Source organism: Carex rostrata, chromosome 11 (genome assembly GCF_964058835.1).
Source record: "Carex rostrata chromosome 11, lpCarRost1.2, whole genome shotgun sequence".
In the NCBI taxonomy this organism is placed as follows: domain Eukaryota; kingdom Viridiplantae; phylum Streptophyta; class Magnoliopsida; order Poales; family Cyperaceae; genus Carex; species Carex rostrata.
Window position 1 is genome coordinate 11,172,052 of NC_135928.1, and position 24,565 is coordinate 11,196,616.

Sequence of the window (24,565 nt, forward strand, 5' to 3'; positions counted from 1 at the left end):
GCATATCGATATCCTTCTCTTTCTCGTCTCTATATCCTTAAGCGAAGAAGATAATGAGGGAGAGGGAAGGGAGCCGAGAACATGGTATCGTCGGAGCTCGAAGTGTAGAGCCTTTACCCTCATCTTGATCGGAGCGCACAAATCCAGCCGTCAGAGCGCGGCAGTTATCAGACGAAAGCGGATCCGGTTGTAGATAGAGATGGAGAAAGAGGTAATAGGGTATTTTTTTAGAGTAGATAAATATAATTAGTTGATTATAGTAGTTTACGTGATTTCATGAGAATAAATGAGTTTAGATCTAGAAATGAGGGTTCCTGATAGGCTTGCCGAGCTAGCGGTAAAAAAACTAGCTTATTTATGGAAATGAAACCCTCAAGAATTAGATAGGAGTAGTACTAGGATGGGTGATCTCCTAGGAAGTCCCAGTGTTGTTGATTCCGGTTGGGTTTTATTTCTAATCTACTCCAACTTATTTTTTGGAATAAAGGCTTTGAAGAAGAAGATCTAGGAAGGAGGGTCATTTGACCCCTTATAAATCTATTTTTTATCAATAAATTTGTTAGTGTGCATTTAAAGCCACTAGTTTTCAAAAAAAATAATGCATTGGTACGAGTTTTTGTCTCTCTTTAAAGAGACGCATGTTAAATTTTAAAAAAAAAATATCAAAGAGATGTTGGAGTATACAAAGCTCCTTAATTAAAAAAATGTGAAAACAAAAATAGTGGCACAATTGATTGTCAGTATTAAAGAAATTGTGATTCGATAGATACAATGATTTGAACTTGTATTTGCCTTTTTATGTGATAATAAAAGTAAGCACTTCGTGGAGATGCTAAATTGGATCCAAATGATCAATATAAATTAAGGTGTATTTAAATTGTGATAAATTGGATATAATCCATTTTTTATTCTCTATGGCTATATAATATTAGATGGAAATAAAAACGTGAGAAAAAAATAGATAATAATAATCTTCTTTTTCTATCCAATTCTAATTTTCAAACACAGCCTATATATATGATTTATATTTTAATCAATCCAAAATAACAGGACGGGTCCAGAATTTTTGTCGAGGGGCAAAAAAATATCGAATCAGGTCTAAATAGCTAATTGGATTTAAACTCGTTAATTAATTAGTTATTCGATAAAAAAAATAATGCTTTGACTTATACTTTCCAATGTTCAGACTTATAATTTATGATACTCTAACTTATAATTCTAATTATCAATCACAATTCAAAAAATTTATTTTGATTTTAACACTAAATTTAACTCGAATTACAAATTAAACATCCAGAGGAGGGCAAAGAAATTTCAGGGAAGGCAAAGTTGATCGGAACCGATAGGTCACCACTAAAATTCAAAATCCAGCGGAGACAGCTGCCTTCGGAACCATCTGGATCCGCCCCTGAAAATAGATTGTGATTCTTTTATGTTTCCTAGCAACATTATGTCATGTATCAGATTGAGAGTTGCTTAATTTGTACCACATTATTAATTGCAACATTAACTTGGCGTAGAACAAATCCAAGGATTTCTCTTAGATATTTCAAAGTGTAATTACTTCATTTACTGAGATCGGATCCAAGGATTTAATTAATATATACTATTGAAGAACCGACATGAGGAATGGATGAAGAGACAAACGCAATGTTAGGTGCTTCCCCACAAGTTGGTGCCTCACAAGTCACAAGATATTGTTGGATGTATCTATGATATAGGCTAAAATTATCAACACAACACATTACAGAACCAGCTCACATCACATGCACCGTGCTGTTTTGCATCATTTGGGGCCGAGTGGGGTAACAGTAGGGTGCCACAAAATTTAATTCTTCTACTGGTACAGGTTGAACTATATGGCAAGGGATGAGAGAGGTACGGTGTTGTACTGGTTTTGTGTTCTTGACGTAGGAATAAGGTTATCCCACTTGCCTAAAAATTAAAAGTAATAACTACCTATATCAGTATACAGTGGCGGAGCTAGTATGGATCAGGGGTAGGCAATCGTCTACCCCTAGATTTTGAAAATTATCTATACATTCGTATAAAATTATGTCATTGCATGTCCTTATTTCGGTCCATTGTCTACCCATGTCGCGATTCTCTTTTAGTTGTGGCTTGATTCGGTCTTTTTTGTGTCAAATTTGAATTTAACAAAATTTAGTTTTGTTGATTTCGAAAGAAAGTGAACAGAGACTCTTTGAAGAAGAAAGATAATTGGATACTTCTTTCTAAATAGACTTAGTGTATTTGTCCATTATGTATAAAAATAGAAATAATTATTGGTTTACAGAGAACCAAGAGTATCTAAAAACTATTTGAGCCTTAACATTCAATTTCAAAGATTCAGACCATTGTGTCTTGCTATTTGACGATTTTAACATCCAATGAATCTATTTATTTTTAAACTATCACAAAAATCTTAATCACAAGTTATAGTAAAAAAAAAAAAAGATTTTTAACCTGATTTTTGTTATCAAACTGTTTAGAAAAAAATATTTTTTAAGAAAAAGTGCATTTGACAATTTTAAATTTTTATTAAAAAATAGAAAATAGTAACTATTTTTTAATAAATTATTTTTGTCTACCTTGATAAAAATTCTAGCTATTGTGGGTAAGCTAGCTTTTCTCATATGTGCCTTCCAGTGCCAATGGTATTGCACGAGCTGTGCAAATGAATTGGAATGAGGAAAACCATAACCAGGGATACTGTGTTTGGTCTGATGGATCTTTTGGGTTATCGGATCAGGGAGGTGCCAACGGGTTTTCAACCAAAAAAAAAACTGTTAAAAATTATATGTAACTAAGATCGGCTAATGCTGCATTATTATGAGAAACATATGTCACTTATTGGATGCTTGATTTGTTCGACCAGAAAGTAGTTCAATGTTCTCAGTACTCGTAGCCAAGAAGCAAGCAACTCCATACTCCACTTAATTATCCACAAAATATAAAATTAAAATAAACGCAAGAATAGCAACCAAAAAATGTTACAAATTTACTCTCTTTTTTCTCATTGAAGATTGCTCTTCGAGTATGAGTATCAATGCCTTACAACATATCCAACTACAATCAAGTAGGAGAAAGTACAATCATATTACTATCAATTATCAAACACAAACGGATAAACCTATAACACATGACCGAGTAATTGAAACTCTCAAAGACATGACTCAAAACAATGGAAAACTTGCAAAAAATAAAAATAAAAATAAAGAAAAATGTCATAACAAATCAGCAACGCTTCACGCCTGCTCCACGAATGAATCATCATTTACGGTCGTAAAGCAGGGGGAGGTTGGTACTGGTGAAACTGAACAACAACACAAGTGATACAGATTGACCGTGTTAAAAGAGGAAAAAAATAAAACCTATAACACTGTCAAAGGAGTTCCTTTTTTATTTCTCCTTTATATCTTTGAACTAGCAGGTGGAGGCTCTACGGCAGGATAAAACACCAGCTCCCGAAGTCATGGTACCGACCATGGATGAAGACTTGGCACCTAGGCTGGAGGCACGGGAATAGCTGGCAGAGGCGCCGGCTCCAGAAGGGGTGAAGTAGGCCCCATTAAGCAGGAGATCTCCTTCTGATCTCCAGTTCCAGCCCTTCCACTTGCTTGCTGCGGTTTCGACCCTCTTTGTGACCTGGTCGACCATACAGGGGATCAGTGCTGTGTTGTGTTTTTATATTGTTTGCAGATTACATACGAATACCATTGAAATAAAGTAATCCGTAAAATATACCTCTTTTGCGAAGGGATTGGTAGGGGCGAGATACCTATTTCCCTGACTGTTAATGGTGGGGTTGGCACTTCCACCGATGGCATACATCTCCCAATGGGTGTAATCATTGTTCACCACATGAAAATAACCATGTCGGCATCTGTAAGAAAATCCGGCATATTGCAATTTAGACTATTACAACCCTTCAAGTTTTTGGTGAATACACTCACTATTTTATAAATTATATATTTTTATGTTACCTCGGCATCCTCTGAATGAGGCCTGTACCAAAGTGGTTGAAAGCAATTGTCACTTGCATTGCCTTATCCCTTACATAAGAATCACTATGGCCAAGGAGCATAACCTTCAAAGATCAACCAGTGGAAACACCTCCACATTTTAAGAAATTGAACAATTTATGCAACTTTTTCAAAAAAATTCAAAATCTGAAACTTCTATACCTCATTGTGGTGAGTGAAATGATTGTTCGAGATAGTGATTGCCGTAGAGCCCATAATCGCATCAACCAGTCCATCAGCACATTTGGAGAGCGAATTATGATCGATCCAGATATGACTCGATCCAAAAATTGACACAGCATCCCCATCAGCCATGGTCCGCCACCCATAATGGTTTGGCGAGCTCCTAACCATCGCATTGCCTGTTGGCTTGCAATCATGTATATGCAACCCGTGAATTATAACATTTGTGATAAACTGAATTGTTAGACAAGCGCCATTTGCAATGTGCACGTTAACGCCGCGTCCATCAATAGTTTTGAAGCTGTTCATGATCAGTTCTTGTTTTAAGGTTATAACCATGTCACGCTTGAAGATAATCCAGAGGGGCTCATCTTGAATGACAGCGTGGCGGAGTGTGCCAGGCTTAGGGTTGACTGGGTTATCATCACCAGAGTCGGTGACTACATAGAAGCGGCCATCTCGGCCGCCAATGGCATTGCGACCAAAGCCGATGCCACAGTCGGCAAGTCGCTTGCGGTTCTTGTGCCAGTTGGGATCGCAACGCCAGCAGTCGTCTATTGGGTTGCCGGTACCACAGTTGGAGAGGTAGTTCAGTGAGCGGCGTGTTGTGCTGTTGTTTATACTCCTGTTTGAATTTTAATGCAATAAATATTAGAAAATGATGAAGAATGATGTTTTCAAGTTGTGCTTCCTGCTGGCTTTAGCTGTAGCATTTATTCAAACAAAATAATAGAATAGTACCATCAGTTTGGTTAATTATTCAAACAAGTTTTAGAGCATTAGGTATGGTTATCTTGCTCATGACCTGGTAATTTTGCTCTAAAGACCTAACCTACCTAGTAATAAAACATTTAATTTATATACTGTGTAGTTCTTGTTTGAATTATCTGAACAGAAATTGAGATCTAAAACTTCTAAATCTGATGGAATCTGAACAAAAATTGAGATCTCAAGTACATCTTCTTGCAAGATAAAAGGAGTGTAAAACTAAGGTCAAAAGTGCAATTATTAACATATTTGTTTGGTAATTCCTTAACGAAGAAATCTGCTGGAAAACTCACAGATTAAATTAAATGGTGAAACAAAAAACAAAACATCCAACCAACATGGAGTAAGGAGAGTAAATGCAGATATTGGGGTAGGTAAAAACAGCAGGTTACATCCTGTACCATAGTCTACCAAATAAGGTAGCCAAAGTCTTATGTTTTACAGTTCTTCTCTCCAACAGAAGCACCATGTGCGGATTTTAATGAGTGCACAAGTCTTAGGTGGCCATGGCTATGGTGGTTTTATTCCTGTCTGCCATTGCCATGCACCAACCAAACACACAGGTAAGGTGTGCACTAAATGAATAGGGTCAGAGTAGCATACAAGGTAAGAAACCAGATATGCAATGCAGGTACTTGAGAATTTTTTATTAATTTCACAATAAAGAACCAACCGCTTAGAACTTATTTAACATGCAAACATAAAAGCTGAATATTTAATTAACCAACTTCCATTGTCACAATCAACTAATTAATTTAGGTCCCTTTTTATCTTCTTTTTGCGAATTATGATTTAATTATGGGGAATCAATATATATTTTTTTTCGAGTTAATGTTGGAGCTACAATAGAGGCGGAATCTGTTCGAACTGTTGCAGAAATCTGTTTGTAGTTCCATTTAAAGGAAGCTATCTGCCAAGAATACTTTTTTCGAGAGAATCTGACAGTAAAAAGGAAATCTAAATTAATTATAAACTACATTCGGGCCCAGTGGCCCGTACTTACCAAGCCATTTTCTACAAAAACCGATTCAAAGACCCACCAAGTCTGATGACCTTGGTAGAAAGAAATAACACATGAGCTCCATGCTCTTTAAATCTTTTTTTTGCAAAAGATCAGCACAACAACCACCATACACTCATTAATAACCCTGTTGAGAGGATATTTTTTTTTTCCGTAATAGATACCAGTACACCACGGTACGCAATAGCAGGATATTTGTTTTGAAGGTGGGGCACAAAATTTAGAATGGGTGTCTTTGTAACTGTACAAGTATCTTATTGCACATTTAGGGTCTGTTCGGCCGAATCACTATTTACGTGGGAAAAAAAAAAATTCAGTTCAACTGAATTTTTTTTTGCCCACAAGAACAGTGTTTTTCAGTTCAAATCCCGTGCCCGCGCCCATTCCCATTTGTCGGCCGAACAGGCCCTTAGTTATTGTTAAATTGTTTTTGAAATAATGGGTAGTTATTGTTAAATTGTTAAATAAGGCAAAAGGGTTTAGAAAAGGAGAACTTACATATGGACCTCAGAGACGACCAATTCGGGGTCATCAACTGCACCGACCACATCCTGAATCCCACTGTAAAAAAAAGTTAAAAGCAAAAAAAAAAAGTTAAAAAGCAATTTAAACCATCTTCTACCTCAAAAAGCTCCAAGTGATTGTCATTAGTCATAACAAAATGAAAAAAAAAATATATAAAAGAATTTCACTCCTTCAATGTAACAAAAAGATGACTCATTCTTAGATATTTCCGTTCACTAACAAAATATTTCACAAATGCCCCTCAAAATTTGTTGGTCTCGCATATGACATCCGACATTCAATTAGCCTACAATTAAACCTCGGTTTTTGTGTTCTGCGTGTCGGTCAATAAATATTTCAATGCAGATTTAGTAAAAGGGTGGGCCTCTGGGACAACATACCCTGTACAGAAGGGGTGGTGGGTGGGTACGAATTCGTATCCTCTGAGATCTCAAATTTTGCGTGACTTTATGGAAAATCTAAACCGTTTACTTGCGTTATACACGAATCTCAAAGCACACATAATACGGGCCCCCTACATCACCCCCAAATAGGCACCGGACACGTTGGTCACGCAAAAGTTGAGATATCTCAGAGGATACGCACTCGGGTGGGTACACCCAAGAATAGACTTTTTGATTGTCCACATATAATTTCAACCGTTTGATTTTAAATCTTACTATCATCTTTTTATGGTCCTACTCTATTTGTTTTTTCTATCTTAAAATCAAGATATGCTTTCCGTGCACTGGTATTAAAGTATTATTAGATACTGGATGTATTTGGGAAAACTTTATATATTCTTAGAGGATGTAGTGAAAATTTTATTCATTTTTATGAATAAACTCTTAAAAGAAAGTTTTTATTTTTTAAAATAAAAAAAAGTTGCTTAATTGTAGAGAATGAAAAGGGTTAAAATTGGGACAATTTAATTTCATTAAAAAGAATATATTTTTGAATCCTTCTAATAAATGACCAACAGAGTTTGGCAGTGTTCCACAAAGAGTAGCTTGCTAATATAGATGAAATTGAAAAATGCAATATAAAAATCATAAAACTATATAATATCAGTATAAGGAATATAATGCAGCGACTTAATTAGATAGGATTAATTTGCATTTAATAGAGACAGAGGAGAGAATGAATTTAGTAATAAGAATCCAACGGTCACAATTGTTGGGGGGGCCAACCAAATGGTGCATTTATGGATGCACCCATCCTTCTCCCGTACAGTATCCATATCGAATTGTAAACTTCCAAGGATAAATGTGAAAATTTTAACACCAGTATCGATTATCGAGTATGGACAGTGTTAAAATATTTCAATAAAAAAAAAGTGTTAAAATTTTAAGTTAGGAGAATTTCGCGCCTCAACAAAAACTTGTATCGGGAGATGAGATCCCACCCATTTTGCAGGATTGTTGTACCGCTCGAGGCGACTCGAGTTGAAATAAAGGAATCTATAATTTCTCCCGAGAGATTGAGAGGAACATTCCCTTTTACTTTCGTTTGACTGGTCTGAATTGACCAAATTACCCTCCAACTGACTTCCTTTTGAGGATTTGTCTTGTTCATGCGTTTGTCGTTTTATGCGAACGATAACGAAAAGGAGGCTAGAAGATCTCAGATTTCAATTGGACGCTTGAGATGATCCTAGGGTTCGGATCTCTATGGCCGAGATTGGTCGAAGATTCATGTAATTATCTAAAATAGAACATTTGAGATCTCTCCAATGGAGACAGGACTAAGGCCTAAGGGCTCAGATCCTAACTGATACAGGCTAAGGTAAAATGTGAGGTGTAATGTAGACATTTTACCTGGTGGCATTCGCCATTGCCAGAGCTCCCTTCAAGCTTCTCCTTGGAATCAAGCTCGCTTCGTCTCCTCCAACAATTCTTTGGGAATTGCAAAAAGTATACAGAAATCAGTTTAAACAAGCGTCAAACTGTTTGCAGTTTGTGAAAAAAAGAAATGCATTTACCTTGATACAGAGAGGTTTTGACCTCCTCCAATCCAGCCCAAGCCTCCAGCAAGAAGCACAAGGACAGCAAGAGCTGTCAACACGAGCCAACGAGCTGCCCCTGACACAGCCATTGGAGCAGGTTATGGATTCCTTCCTCCTCTTCTCTCACAATGTAGCTTACAGATCTGAGACTAGTTATTACCGCTCTCTTCTTTAAAACTGAGAGACGGAGAGAGAAGAAAAAAAAGTGAAAGAAGAGAAGGGACGAAAAGAGAAGCAGAGGAAGTGGAGTGAGGAAATAAAACGAGGGAGTGTGTCAAGGGATGGCTTTGGGGCTTGCGCCAATTTTATACTTGTACTCCCCGCTAAATCTCTGAAGCCATATCCTCTCAAGTAATACAAATATTTGAGTTTACATCCAGAACGTCCGATCACAAACCGAGCGGTGAAATGCAGATCGAACTGTCCGGATCCAAACTCTAAATTTCCATTACCTCAGGTTATATGAATTCCTAAATCTCTCTAAATTCTGATTGGAATTATTCGTATATAACCCTACAATATATGTTGTTTTGCACCACTGTACCTCGCATTTCAGCAAGAACATTTTACAGGTTGGGCAATATTGGTTGGGAATACTTCGGTTTCTTTAGTTTGAATTTATTAATAGCGCACCCGAAAAGTGAAAATGCTTTACTTTATTTTTTATTCTTAAACAGGCTAGATGTTGTGTACAATTTCCTGAGCTCCAATAGAATGTTGTGTACAATTTTCTGAGGTCAGGTGGCTCAGTGTTAATTTGACTTCCGTTAACAGAACCGGTCATCTGCCCGTAAAAATTAACTACCTGAAAGTCTGAAACGGACACACGGGCAGGCGGTGTCGGTTGTCACGTCAGAGCGGCTCCGTAAAACGATTCTACGGACGCTCGACAAGAGACAGACATGTGGGGCCCTTGGGGTGTGGGCCAGGTGGTAGGCGACGTAGGTGGGAGATTGAGTGAATTTAATTGGTGCAGTTATTAACAGAGGACCTTTTAACCAGGCATGATGATGGGCCCATGGTAGCAAAATCGCCTAGCATCATCACGCGTTCCCATGCGGGTTCCGTACATTTATTTATTTTATTTTTTTCACTTCTCCATTTATTTTCAATATTTTAATTTGTTTCAGATAGATCATATTGTTTGAATACAATAATTTTACAAGTGTCTTTACTATGTGCTTTGTGCTATTGGAAACCAAAATTTAAAATTTGTTGTTTACACTTGCTCCAAGAAATTGTTTATGCATACCAAACAAAGATACAATCTTGATAAAATTATGTAGAATGGTATGATCCGCCCTTAACACTAGTTATAACTTGTAATTACATACTTTCTTGAATCACCAAATAACACTGAAAAATACTCAGATAAATATCTAGCTTAATACTTTTGTGAAAAATATATATATATACATTTGTCAAAACATATCTAGCTTAACACTTGATTTCTTTTTTCATCATTTTATGCAAGTTGCTACGACACACCATCTTACAATTGATTCCCTCTAAAGTTATGAACCATGTCTCATGCCTAGATTATTGGTCATTTCTCCTAAACTTGCTAATATATAGCTTGGTATCATAATTTCAGGGCATGCATCCCATGAGTGTACCCCAAGGCATTACCTCTTTTATTAGAACTAGGTCATGTTCAGATGAAATTCATTGAAGACCTATGTCCAGACTCTCAACTTGCAACGTGCATCTGGGTGAGTATAATCAGATTTTTTTTTTTTGAAATATAAAAAATATATATATGAATAATGGTAGACAGAGGCGGAGCCAAACTTTCAAGTTATGAGGATCAAATATTATGAATGGAGATCAGTCATATAAAATTTTTATGCTGCAAATAGGGATCAATATTATTGTATTTATAGCATTTTATCCTATACTATAAAGAAAATTATATATAAGTACAAAATTTTCAACATAAATAGCGGTCAATTGACTCTCATTACTTCAATGTAGCTCCGTCTCTGATAGTAGATTATTTTTTCCAGTCTATAGAAGAGATGGAATCAATAATTCAGTACAATTATTCCATATGCATCCAATTTTTATCCCTTTTAATTACTGAATTATTGATTCGATCTCTTTAACTCATGCTCAAAGAGATCGAATCGGTCTCTTCTATAGAATAAAAAAGAACAATCCATTATTTGAGGAAACTATATTTTTAATATTTCTGAAAATAAAAAAAATTTGGTTTTGACTATTTTACTCAAAAAAAAAATGTCTAGTTTAAATTTCGGTATGTGCTCAGTAATTTAAATTTCGGTATGTGCTTAGTTTAAATAATGGTATACGGTCGTCGGACCGACAGAGTACCATTAAGCGATTAATCAGAAATAATCCGAAATAATAAGCCGATTAGTCGGGAAAATTCATGATGGTTTAATCACCATCAACGACTAAACGGTTGATTAAACCATCTAAACAGACGTTTTTTACAACACTGGTAATTATAGCCCACTGTGAGGTTATACCAGCAAACATGGTTGACGGATCCACTTGACCCGCTAAGGTTATATGTCGGAAGCATGTGCAATAAGCCAATAAGGTGCCAAATTTACATGCTCTCTTTGCAGCGAAGTGCAAGATTTATTAGCGAAACCTTCAATGAATGGATTAAAAAATTAGTACGGTATAAGGATCTGTTTTACGGATGGATAATTGTTTTAATTTACCAAGTACAGATGTCTCTATCTGTCCGTGCTGACAATAATTTAACATTTATTCCTTTGTAATTTGCGCTTTTTTATCCCAAACCCATGAGGATAAATTATTATGTAAAGCTTTTTTTCTGTTTGTATCATCGTCGGTTGAACTAATTAGGTGTGGTAATAAAGCTTGCACTCTGTGGCTCGATTGTAACTTGTATCTGACTCGTTCATTAATTGTTTTTTCTGTTACTGGATCGAGTTATTAATTAACAAGCTAGCTTGTTACTAGCTCTGTCCAGAATTAACGAGTTCAAGTTGAGACCTAATTTGTTCGTTAGCTCACGAGTTAGTTCAGCTCTGCATTAATTAGTGAATTTTTATTAATTTGTGTGCATTTTATACTGTTCAACTCGGTTCAGCTTGGTCTAAAAAGTTTGTAGAATTTATTTTCTTCCTAAAACAAGATCCAGTCAGGCTCAGCAAATCAGTTCATCAGCTCATGAACTATCCAGCTTGTGACGATTTCAAGCTGAAATTTTAGCTCGGACCTCTAAAGTCAACTTGCTCGTGACTCGAACAAATCAGCTAATAACAAGTTCAAGCTGGACCCAACTCGTACCGAGCCAGTTCGTTGCCACCCCTATTCATACCGACCCATTTTTAGTTTTTTTATTTTTATTTTTTTTGCGGCAAAAATTCCAGTCACCATTGATTTGTTTAGTAAATCTCTTTCAAGCCTATTTTCTTTTACACGTGCTATTTTTTTACTCAAAGTTTGTAGGATAATTTTAATAAATAACATATATAGCCGGAGACCAAATTGGCTACAATATATAGATTCTACATTTCTGATAAAGATAAAATTAGGCAATTCTAAAAAAAATTACCATCAGATTCTCAACTAATTATCTTTCAAGAGATAAAGAACCCAATAATTAAATCTCTAGTTTTAAGTATAATAAAATCTGAGCTCAAGACATAACGAATTATTATCATATGATGGATGACATTTATAATTTTCTTTTTATTTTCAAATGAAAGGTGAAAGTCTAATCTATCAGTTTTCTTCAAATTCCTATAATATATATAACAGAGAATTTCTCCACTTGTGGATTTCGAACTCATGTATTTTTATTACTATACCAAAGACTGGTTATACATTTATAATTTCATTTTAATGGACACTATATCAGAATTCAGTCAATTTTTACAAGATGATTTTGCATGTGAAAATGAAATTCATAAGCAATAATCCACATATATTTTGTTGACATTAATGATTATATCATTTATGTATTAGGCTCAACGTCTGCTATTTAATTTTTCAAAAACCCCAAATCTTTTATTTATAGCATAAACTCAAAATTAATAAACCAAAACACTCCAGTTTTTAAAAACCCAGCCTAGCTAGAGACCTCTCAATGGATTAACAGTCCCATTTTTAGCTAGAGAACAAGGATTAATAAAGTGGAACTGTTCATTTTTGTTTTTTAGTTTTTGTTCTCATATATAAACGGACAAAATGTTGTTGTTTTGTTAATAAAATATCTGTAAAACAAAATAGAGCCGCTAATTTATTAAGAGACCTCTAGACTGGAATCGCATGGTCAATTGACAGCTTTCAGTCTTTGAAAATACAGGAACATTTGACGGCCTGTATAGTTTTCAAATTTTCTACTACAGTATAAAAAAAAATTCTGTCAAAAACAAAGGCATGAAATAGGTTTTAGGACACTAAACAATTAATAATAGCAGCGGTTGGAGAGACAACAAACAGAAATTGTATTAGGACATCAGGCCAAGAATACCAATAATTAATTTAATAATGCACTATTAAAATAGAATGTAGCTATTGATCATATATGCAGTGGGTGGATTATTCAAATTATGAGAATTTGAAAGTGATTGGTGTTATTTTGAGATGAAATGAATAGATTATGGTACACTCGAGTTTGTGGAGACATTAATTTGATAGGGAAAAGAAAACTGAAAAGGACAAGTTTCAGTTAATTTCATTGGTTAAATATATTTCAAATATAAAACATTAAAGTTTAATGTGAATTTGTAAATTTGTAAATTTTCAATATCATATGGGATAATATATATATTTTTTAGGAAACCATATATGAATCAAATTAATAAATCTCAATAAAATGAATTTTAATATTCACTATAACATACTATGGTGTGTTAATTTTTTGGGATATCTTAATCTCAATCTTCAAAATAATATATTTTTCCAAGTATTAATATCTAAACTTCAGGTTTTTTATGAAAATTTGCCGTAAAAAAAAATAATAATAGCAGCGCTTGGACCAAAACTTCAAAATTTTGCCATAAAAAAAATATTAATATCACCTATTTTTCAAAAGAAAAGGTAGAATCATATTATCCTAAAATCGAGATTGTATGATTGAAATAAATTGTTCGAAACATATAAAAATAGCTTTCAGAATTTGTAAATCGGATGGAGCCGGTTCATTTATTTTAAATTTATTATTCGGATTAAAATAATAAAGATTCCAAATTTTATTTCGAAAAATAATGGATACGGACTCATAAAAAACAGAAGAAAATTTCACCACTTTGCATTTTAAGTCGTTGTCAGGAGCTTAATAGAAACTGACATGGATAAATTAAAACTAGCAATTAGGCATCAATAAAAAAAAATCTAGTGATAAAATACAACGCCCTCTTTTTAAAAAAATTACAAGTTTGAAATTCAAATGAGAAATTCTCTATAAACATTAAAATTTAAAAGACTTAAATCTCTATTTTTCTCTGTAATTACTGTATGTTGGTCCGTATGGTGAATAGTGGTTTGCAACTCGGGCGGGTACGGGTACCCCGGGTATACCCGTCTCGGGTACGGGTATACTCGGGTACAAGGGTATTCGGGTACGGGTATGGCGGGTATAATTTTCAAAACCCATACCCTACCCGTCCTATACCCTTACCCGTGTACCCTTGACGGGTAAGGCGGGTACGGGTATTTTTTTTTTTTTTGCTGTTTTTTTTCTGGTTTTTTCTGATTTTTTTCTGGTTTTTTCTGATTTTTTCTGGTTTTTCCTGATTTTTTTTGGTTTTTTTCTGATTTTTTTTGGGGGAAAAATCAAATTTTTTGAATTTTGAACTGTGATGAACAGTACTCGGGTATACGGGTATGGGTACTTGGGTAGTCGGGTACGGGTTTAGTCGGGTACGGGTTAACTCAGGTAGGGTAAACTCGGGTATTGGTCTAAAATAACGGGTCCGGTCCGGTTTTTGCCCGTACCCGCGTACCCGAGTACCCGACTCATACCCGGGCTCGGGCACGGGTACCCTAGCTGGCGGGTACGGGCGGGTACGGGCGGGTATACCCTTAACGGGTTTTATTCAACCTCTAATGGTGAATCAAGATATACCGCACGTTGGTCCGTACTGTGTATGAATGAGGCTATGGTACTATGTATACTGCATGTTGATCCGTACTATGAATCAAGATATCTATTTTGAAAGTCTAAACAATCAATTTGAACCGTTCAATATGATCTTCATATAAAAATATATTTGTAAATCAAACTTTATGCTTCTAAGAAAAAAATGTTATTTTTTTCGATAGGTAGAAAATAACTATCTTTGAACTATCTAGAATCACTATTTTAAATCAAATGATTTTCTACCGATCCAACAAAATAATAATAATAAAATATATTCTAAATTTTAGTCTGCACATATATTTTTTTATGAAAATAGTGTTGAACTATTCATATCAGAAGAGGAGTTAAGTAATAGGTATGGAGTTAAGAGGAGTTATGAAAATAATGTTGAACTATTCATATCAGAAGAGGAGTTAAGTCAATTGATCTCCATTATTTTTAAAAAATTTTGTATCATGTATATTTTCTAATAATTTAGAGTAATTAAATTGTCATAATACTGTAAAATTAATCTCTATTTTTCACAATAAAATTTTATATAATCGATCCTTATAATTCGAAAGTCTAACTTCGCTCCTGATGCATATTGACTATTTAAATTTTAGAAACGAAAATATTGATATGTAGTATATAACAATTCACACTATGCAGGAACATAGATATTAAGAATATAGAAAACGTATCCTCCCAGATACTGTAAAATATTCTCCTCACTTTACGGTTTGAGATTAACTGCCAGCTGTCTTGAGATTCGGACTAGCATAGGGGACAGTATTATTGGGCTTTGAGATTCGTGCCAAGTTAAAAAGAACGGTTCAGATCCACTAATTGTAAAAGATTCCCCATTAGAGTCAATTGACCCCATATATTTATGAAAATTTAAATATATATTTAATCCCCTTAATTAGAAAATATGACTGACGCTGAATTCAAGAATATATATATAGGGTCAATTGACCCCATATATTTATGAAAATTTAAATATATATTTATTCCCCTTAATTGGAAAATATGACTGTCACTGAATTCAAGAATATATAGGGTCAATTGACCCCATATATTTATGAAAATTAAAATATATATTTAATCCCCTTAATTAGAAAATACGACTGACACTATGCATAGTAGCAGAGCCTCATTCTGGGTATATTATGCAAGACGAGACGAGTGTATGGAAAGAAGGAAAGCTCCTGTTCAGCAGTCCACCACTCAATCTGTCCAATCAGATCACCGACGAGAGATCTAAATTCTAAGCCCCATTCCATTCCATTCCATTCCACTACATTAATTTGGACCTGATGCTGGCCAGCTCCCATCACCAATTAATTGACCATCAAGTTTAAATTAATTGACGGTGCATATATGGCTTTTAATTTTTAAGTGTACACAAAACAAAACGCAAGAGAATTAATTTATCGATCGACAGCTTGCCCTATTTGTGTTTGCCTCCACGTGGTACAATAGTACGGAGGTACCGGGGCTTTGTTCAGCACCTGGTCCCCATGCCAGTGATTTATTCCTCTCTACTGTTATAGCCTTTGCTTTTCTTTGCTTGTGAGTTGTAACTAGTAACAAACAAGCATGTTTATAGAGACCTCAATGGCACAAGGAGGAAATGCTCCCAAAAGTTGCGGTGCCATGATTCATGTTCTGTAATCAGAACTGAATCGAGATTTTAGGCTCGTCATCTCCTCACGAAGTTTCATGGCTGCCCAATTTAGCACGAGGCTCAGAAGTAAAAATATTGACAGTATTGTTTTGACTTCATACAATACACGAACAATAAAAGAATGTAAAGAAACAACACTATCAATATCTTTACTTCATCTATGGATTCACATTTTGTAATGAGACCTGAATCGTGATCATCTTCTCGGAAGGTTTTATGGTAGTCCAACCACAAGGCTCACAAGTAAAAATATTGACAATTTTGTTTTGACTTCATACAATCAGGGGCAAATTTAGAATTTTCGTCAGAGAGAGACAAGAAAATAACAAATCTGATTTAAACTCATTAGCTAGTTCTAATTATCAATATTCTGACTTCTAATCCTAATTATCAATTAGAATTCAAAAAATTTATCATAATTTTAATCTTAAATTTAACATTAATTACAAACCAAAAGTAGATTGGAATCTATATTTGTATACTTAATATAAATATGGAAGTTTGTGCCATCTCTAAATGAAAAACCATTTTAATGAAGCCAGTACTATTTGGTGTAACCGGTGTAACCTCAACTTTTAAAGAATATTGGTGTAACCTCAGCTTTAAAGAATATTGGTGTAACCTTGCAAAATCATAAAAATGCAGTACAATATATACACGGGCAAGTCTGGGATCAGAAAGACTTTGTGAAACAGGAACCGAATCCTCTGCCCCCTGGGGGCAGGAATTTTCTGTCCCCAGAGTCATAGCGTGTGTGTCCGATATGAGCCTCAGTTCAAAAATTAAAAGTGACCGGCCCCACACGCAGTGACTGAGGGGACAGAAAATTCCTGCACACAGAGGAGCAGAGGATTCGGAGTTGTGAAACATGAAGAAACAAATCTATGGATCAAACAGAGCATAGGTCTCCGTTGCATTAAATGCAACATTAATTTCAAGGCCCTCTTCTAAGAGGAGCAAAGAGGTCCTAGTTTCTGTTCTGGCTTCTAAAGTAAATATAAGAATTTTTTTTATAAACCATAATTAAAAAAAATTATGAGATCAAAATGATTATTTTTTTTTTACAAAAATTATAAGGACCGAATTGTCATTTTTGTTCCGAATTTATTTTTTTTGGAACCGAAATGACATCTTGGTTCTTATGATTTTTGTAAAGGACAGTGATAACAATTTCCGCATGTTTATCCCCGCATTTATCCCCGCAGATACTGCCAAAAAAAATATGGGGGGACCGCTCAATCATTAATGAGCGTTTAAAAAACTGCGGGTATTTAACTTGAAGCATTAAAGTAATTACCTTGAATTTGTCAGGTATTAAACCCTATGCAATAATCTCTATTTATGAAAGAATAAATCAATCCATTAATTGTCCCCGCACAAAATTTCCTTTTTTTTTTTAATCGTCCCCGCACAGCTGGGGACCATTAAACATGGGGGGACCGCTCAATCATTAATGAGCGTTTAAAAAACTGTTAGTATTTAACTTGAAGCATCAAAGTATTTAACTTGAATTTATCAGGTATTAAACCCTATGCAATGATCTCTATTTATGAAAGAATAAATCAATCCATTAATTGTTCCCGCACAAAATTTTTTTTTTTTTTGAATCGTCCCCGCACAACTGGAGACCATTAAATAAACAATCCTCTCACCCAATGATAAATACTCTGAAACATAATGATAAATATTTATGTTACATGGATAAAAACTTCTCAGGCATATTTGCAACTTTCAGTAAAACATCAATGATAAATACTCTCATGCATAATGATAAATATTTTATGTTACATGGATAAATACTTTGTATTACATAGATAAATACTTCTCAGACATAATTGCAACTTACGGTAAAACATCAATGATAAATACTTTCAGACATAATGATAAATACTCTATGTTACATGGATAAATACTCTATGTTACAAGGGTAAATACTTCTCAGAAATAATGATAAATACTTTTTTGAACATCAATTAACAGATAAGCATTTATTAACGGTGATTGTTATTAGATAACAGTATAATTAATGCGCAGATTGTTTTTAAAGCAATAATTAACGCGGTAATTGTTATTAGAGGAATGCATAATTAATGCGGGGATGGGAGTGGGGGGGTTCTTATAATTAGTGGGGGGATAAAAGGAAACTTTTAGTGAAATTAGTGGGGGATATATGACAGTTAAGGAAGAGAGAGAGTGCGGGAAAAATGGGGGGATGAGAGTGGGGGGTTTGTTATAATTATTCTTTTGTAAAAAACAAAACAATCAAGTTGGTTTGGTAAAATTTATTTTTCTATTTATGGTTTCTAAAAAAAAATGCTAAATATAAACCATTTCATAGTTTAGAAAATTTAATGAAATTAATTTTCTTTTGTTTACGTATAAATATGTCATATCTTTAGCATTCTTATTTATTATGATTAAAAGGTTAATATTTTCATACTCACTTTCCTCATTTAAAAGATAATATATGTCTGTATATTTTTGTAGTAATTTTTATGCGGTTAATCATAATAATTTTTATTATATATATATTGTTGTAATTTTTAAAATATATTTATATACTTAATATTAAGATTTTTCAAAGAAACTATTATTGTAAGAATTCAATTTATTCTAAAATAAATATTATTATTTTTAGAAGCTAAGTTTAAAGGACAATTCCAACTTTATAATTATTGAGGACCATGGTTTGGAGTTTCTCATGTAAACCAATTAATTAAAGACTTGTAGGTCCTTCTAGTCGTCTGACAAGTCAATTTTTATGTTGCCAAGTACAAAGTGGATGGTAAGTTAGGCGCCTAGTCACATCTATCATATTTAGGGGTGTTCATCGGTTCGGTTCAGTTGAAATCGAACCGAATTAGGCAAACTAAAGATATAATTCGGTTTCAGAAATATAACTAAATCAAACCGATTTAGCATTGTAACTGAATCGAACCAAAGTTTTATTTCAGTTTGATAAGAAATAAACTGGGGTATTAAGAAATAAACCGAGGTGGTTCGGACCAAATTCATAATATATAAAAGTTTGGTCAGTTTGATTATTTCGGTTTTGAAAATTTCCGAACCAAACCGAACCAAAATTATAATTTAGTTTTGAAAATAAGACCGAACCGAACTATTAAACCAGAAAAACTGAACTGTTTGATCCAAACTAATTCGGTTCAATTCAAAACCGACTAATCATATTTGACGTAAGTATACATATATATCAAATAAAAAGACTAAAGAGTTCATATGTGGTTTTATACTAGTAAAATGATTTTTTATCTGGTAATCAATTGTAGAATAAATTACAAAATAGCATTTAAAGTATTATATCGGGTTTTAATTATTGAGTAGGTTTCAAATGTCTCATGCCACACTTTCTTATCTATGTTTTAAAGTTCAAACAAATAATTTGAGTCTTTCAACATGATCTTTATATTAAAATGTTCTTGTAGTCGAAATTTTATATTACTTTGTAATTTTTATTTTTTATTTTTTAGATGGATACAAAATTACTATTATCGAATGACCCAAAATCTTCTAAAAAGGTGAATTTGTAGCTATCTATATAAAGAGATATTAAAAAAATTCAAATAATATAAAATTTGGTCTCCAAATTCATTTTAATATGGAGATTATGTTGAATAGTTCAAATAAATTGTTTGAATTTTAAAAACAAAGATAAATATGTAAGACAAAGAATTTGACATGCTCTTAATTCTTATTTTTATTTTCTGTCTATACTCTATAACATACATAATATGGAATTTAGATCCTTTCCGGTACTGTAATAGATAATCTTGTAAAATTATTAGATTTGGACCGTTTTTTTAACTTGGAACGAATCTCAAAGTCCAATAATATTATTTCCTGCATTAGCTCAAATCTCAAAACAGCTAAGAGTTAATATCAAACTATAAAATGAAGGGAATCGTTTACAATCTTAGAGAGAATACTTGTTCCATACATAATATGCGCCAATAAAGAGAATCTTTTACAATATTAGAGAGAATACTTGGAGTGAGTCTATGGTACTATGCATACTACGATTTGTTACCGTGTTACAGTTTTATATTCGAGTTTTCAAATTCTAACGGTCGATCCGAACCGTTCATCTTGTTCTCCATATTAATATGTGTTTGGATACCAAATTTTACATTTTTTGAAATTTTTTTACTATTTTTTTAGATTTATTGAAAATCACTGTTTTTGGATGGTCCAGAATTTTCAGATCAAGTGATTTTCTAAATATCTAAACAAATAGTAAAAAAATTTCAAAAAAATGTAAAATTTGGTCTCCAAACATATATTAATATGGAGAACAAGATGAACGGTTCGGATCGACCGTTAGATTTTGAAAACTCAAATATAGAGCCGTAGCACGGTAACAACCCGTAATATGCATAGTACTATAGACTCACTCGAATACTTGTTCCATATATATTATGCGCCAATAGTGATGTGTAAAACCACAAATTAACAACAGTTATAACGAAAATATTTTGTATTGCATGGGTACACATATCGCTGTGCCCGCATGATTATTTTGTCATTTCGCATATGATGTCATGTATCCATCTGCATTTTGTTTCCAAATTGTTAGGCAGAGGTACACACGGAATATATATGTGTATATAAGCCCTCGGCCGTATCCACTGGTACGATCTCTCAACCGGAATCTTCTCGGGGTATGTGCACAACAATTTTGGATCAGAATGGGGCCACCTGTGCTACTATCAGATCTAAGAAGACATGCAATTTTATTGAAAAAAAAAAAATTTAATTATTTCGAACAAAGAACTATGTGTAATTTGGATTTGTAATTAGCATGTTACTAGTTCAACCTTTCACACATACCTCATCCAAATTCAAGCTAAAACTTCTGATTTGCATTGAGATTTATACAAATATATTTAAAGCTTAATAAATTTAAATGGCTCCTTGAATCTAAATGTTTGTACGAATTTTAATGCTAATTAGACAGTTTAAGTTCAACTTAGAATGAGGTTTCCCCACCAAACTCTAGAGCACATATGGATATGTAGTTCCGTATAAATATTTTGGTTCAGAAATAAAATTTGTCAAATCTTTTTTAGAAAAAAAAAAACACTGTATTTTGTGTGTAGGAGGTAGGGTATTAATACTGGGGCGGGTACGGGTACCCCGGGTAGGGTACGGGTACGTCTCGGGTACGGGTATAAGGGTAAGGGTATCTCGGGTATATTTTTCAAAAACCATACCCTACCCGTCCTATACTCGTACCCGTGTACCCTTGACGGGTAGGGCGGGTACGGGTATTTTTTTATTTTTTTTTTGCTTTTTTTTTTTTGGTTTTTTTTTTTGGTTTTTTGTTGGTTTTTTTCTGGTTTTTTGTTTTTTTTTTTTCTGTTTTTTTTTAGAGGGAAAAACAGAATTTTTGAATTTTGAATTCGGATGAACAGTACTAGGGTACGAGTATAGTCGGGTACGGGTAAACGTAACTCGGGTAGGGTATGGTCGGGTATTGGTCCAAAAAAATGGGTCCGGTCCGGTTTATGCCCGTACCCGCGTACCCGAGTACCCGACCCATACCCGGGCTCGGGCACGGAAACCCCGGGCGGCGGGCACGGGCGGGTATGGTCGGGTATACCCGACCCGGGTATTGTTAATCCACTAGTAGGAGGCATGATATGGCCTAATTACTAATTAATAAGTGGGGAATTTTACGTATAACCTTCAAAATTCTTAAAATTACGTACTTTTTAGAAGACAAATGATTCATATCTACATATGACGTATATACAATGCCGGTTAGGTATACGATTGTATGCGTGACAAAAAAAGAAAATAAAATTATTTATTCTTACAAATGGACAATTAGAAGACTAAATATTTATCTTAAACATACTATATTGTATGCGTCACAAAAAAATGAAACATTTATTCTCACAAATTAATGGTCAATTAGAAGACTAAATACTTATCTTGAACATACTATATTTTTATTATTTAAAAAAAAACATAGGCACTTTACTTTATATATTTAAAGTAAGCTTTAACATAAATAGTAATGTATCGAATTAATTTGTGAATTTTGAAATATAGATTAGTAAATATGATATGACTAATTTTAAACAAGGAATACGTAATTTTGTAATTTTGTAATTTTTATGGGTTTATATCATATTCCCCATTAATAATAGATACAAGATTCATGTCCTCCGCTATTTTGTTATGTGACTCTTGATTGCAACTTATTAGGTATCAACAATATAGAAAGTGAACCTGCTATTCACTATGGTCTTATTAGTTGTCTACTGTACATTAGAGGTTGAATAAAACCCGTTAAGGGTATACCCGCCCGTACCCGCCAGCTAGGGTACCCGTGCCCGAGCCCGGGTATGGGTCGGGTACGCGGGTACGGGCAAAAACCGGACCGGACCCGTTATTTTAGACCAATACCCGAGTTTACCCTACCCGAGTTAACCCGTACCCGACTAAACCCGTACCCGACTACCCGAGTACCCATACCCGTATACCCGAGTACTGTTCATCACAGTTCAAAATTCAAAAAATTTGATTTTTTTTCTCCAAAAAAATCAGAAAAAAACCAGAAAAAACCAGAAAAAAAAACAACAAAAAAAATAAAATAAAATAAAATACCCGTACCCGCCCTACCCGTACCCGCCTTACCCGTACCCGCCTTACCCGTACCCGCCTTACCCGTCAAGGGTACACGGGTAAGGGTATAGGACGGGTAGGGTATGGGTTTTGAAAATTATACCCGCCATACCCGTACCCGAATACCCTTGTACCCGAGTATACCCGTACCCGAGACGTACCCGTACCCGAGACGGGTATACCCGGGGTACCCGTACCCGCCCGAGTTGCAAACCACTACTGTACATGTAACCGATTTCTAATTATCCATGATGTGACTATTCATGTAGCGGGTACTAATGCATGAAGTTCATACAATTATAGTGACAAACGAATAGTTTGGATTCGGTTCGGTGGGATCAAAAATTCGCGATTCGGGTATAATTTGTGTAGCGGGTACTAATGCATGAAGTTCATACAATTATAGTGACAAACAAATAGTTTGGGTTCGGTTTGGCGGGATCAAAAATTCGTGATTCAGGTATAATTCGGAAATGTTTCGGTACAATAAAGAAGCAAAAAAAATTAAAAAATTGTTTCCCATTTTTATCGTGAATAATTTGTGATTCGCATTTTATTCGTGCATAAAACATATTATACTTTTTTTTACATTTTATTCGGAGTTCCGTTTGGAAGCGTTAAAAAAACAAATAAAATAAGAATTATTCGCGTGTATTGTTACTATGTATTCAATAATATTCTTATTTGAGGAGGGTTCAGGTACCTTTATTTTTTGTGTCTTGATTGTGGCTTCATTTTTAAAAACACAATAATTTGAAATTTAAAATTAAATGTCAAAATAAACTGATGTAGATGATCGATATCATTTTCTTTATGCAAACGTAAAATATCACGATATTTCAATTTTGTTTCTAATTAGTATCAAAAGCAGTGTTTTAAAAATTGATCTATTCAGCCGAATATTCAGCTGAATATTCGTATTCGGTTGGAATCCGAATAGAAAATGAGTATTCAGTCCAATATACGATTTTGAATATTCGGTTGCATATTCGGCCGCATATTCGAATTTTTGGTCACATATTCAAATATTTAGCCGCATATTCAACCGAATTGAGATCAATATATAAATATTTCAGTATTTCATTTAGTATGAGATGAGGATCAATATTTTAACATTTCGTCACCAGTTTAACATGTACAGTCAATCATAAATATTTTCTTTGTATACAAATTAATATGAATTTTCATTTTAAAATCCGCATATATAAATCTGAATAAAAATCAAGGCACATGGCTCCCATGTGGGAGGTCATGGATTCGAAACCCACAAAGTGGGGAAATCTTCTATAATATACATAGAAGTTTGAAAGTGTGTTGGGTGGTTTGACCTCCAACTCATGATTTCAAAAAAAAAAAATCCGAATAAAAATCCTTATATGCGGCCGCATACCGTATATGCGGCCACATACCGTATATGCGGTATGCGGTTGCTTTCCGAATACCACATAAGAACCGATTATTAAAACACTGATCAAAAGCTTGCAAAAATACACTCTGGATAAATTTTGGACGTTGATTTTCAACTACTGATTCATATAAAACCAAAATTCAAAAGTGATAATTTTGTATGTATATGTAGAGATAATAATATAGATCACATCTAACGATTTTATTTTTATGTATAAATTAAAAAAATGTTATTAAAAAATTTAAA

General features: G+C 34.0%; 1 protein-coding gene across 1 annotated transcript; it reads right to left on the bottom strand.

Annotated features, from left to right (window-relative positions):
• Window positions 1-2,977: 2,977 nt before the first annotated feature.
• On the bottom strand, window positions 2,978-8,783 carry LOC144561774 (putative pectate lyase 8). The gene is made up of 7 exons (XM_078310869.1): window positions 8,483-8,783; window positions 8,319-8,396; window positions 6,496-6,558; window positions 4,188-4,833; window positions 3,987-4,090; window positions 3,748-3,886; window positions 2,978-3,648 (listed from the first exon to the last, which is right to left on the bottom strand). Exons 1-7 carry the CDS (start codon window positions 8,593-8,595, stop codon window positions 3,427-3,429), a joined length of 1,365 nt encoding a protein of 454 aa, XP_078166995.1. The 5' UTR covers window positions 8,596-8,783; the 3' UTR covers window positions 2,978-3,426.
• Window positions 8,784-24,565: the final 15,782 nt, after the last annotated feature.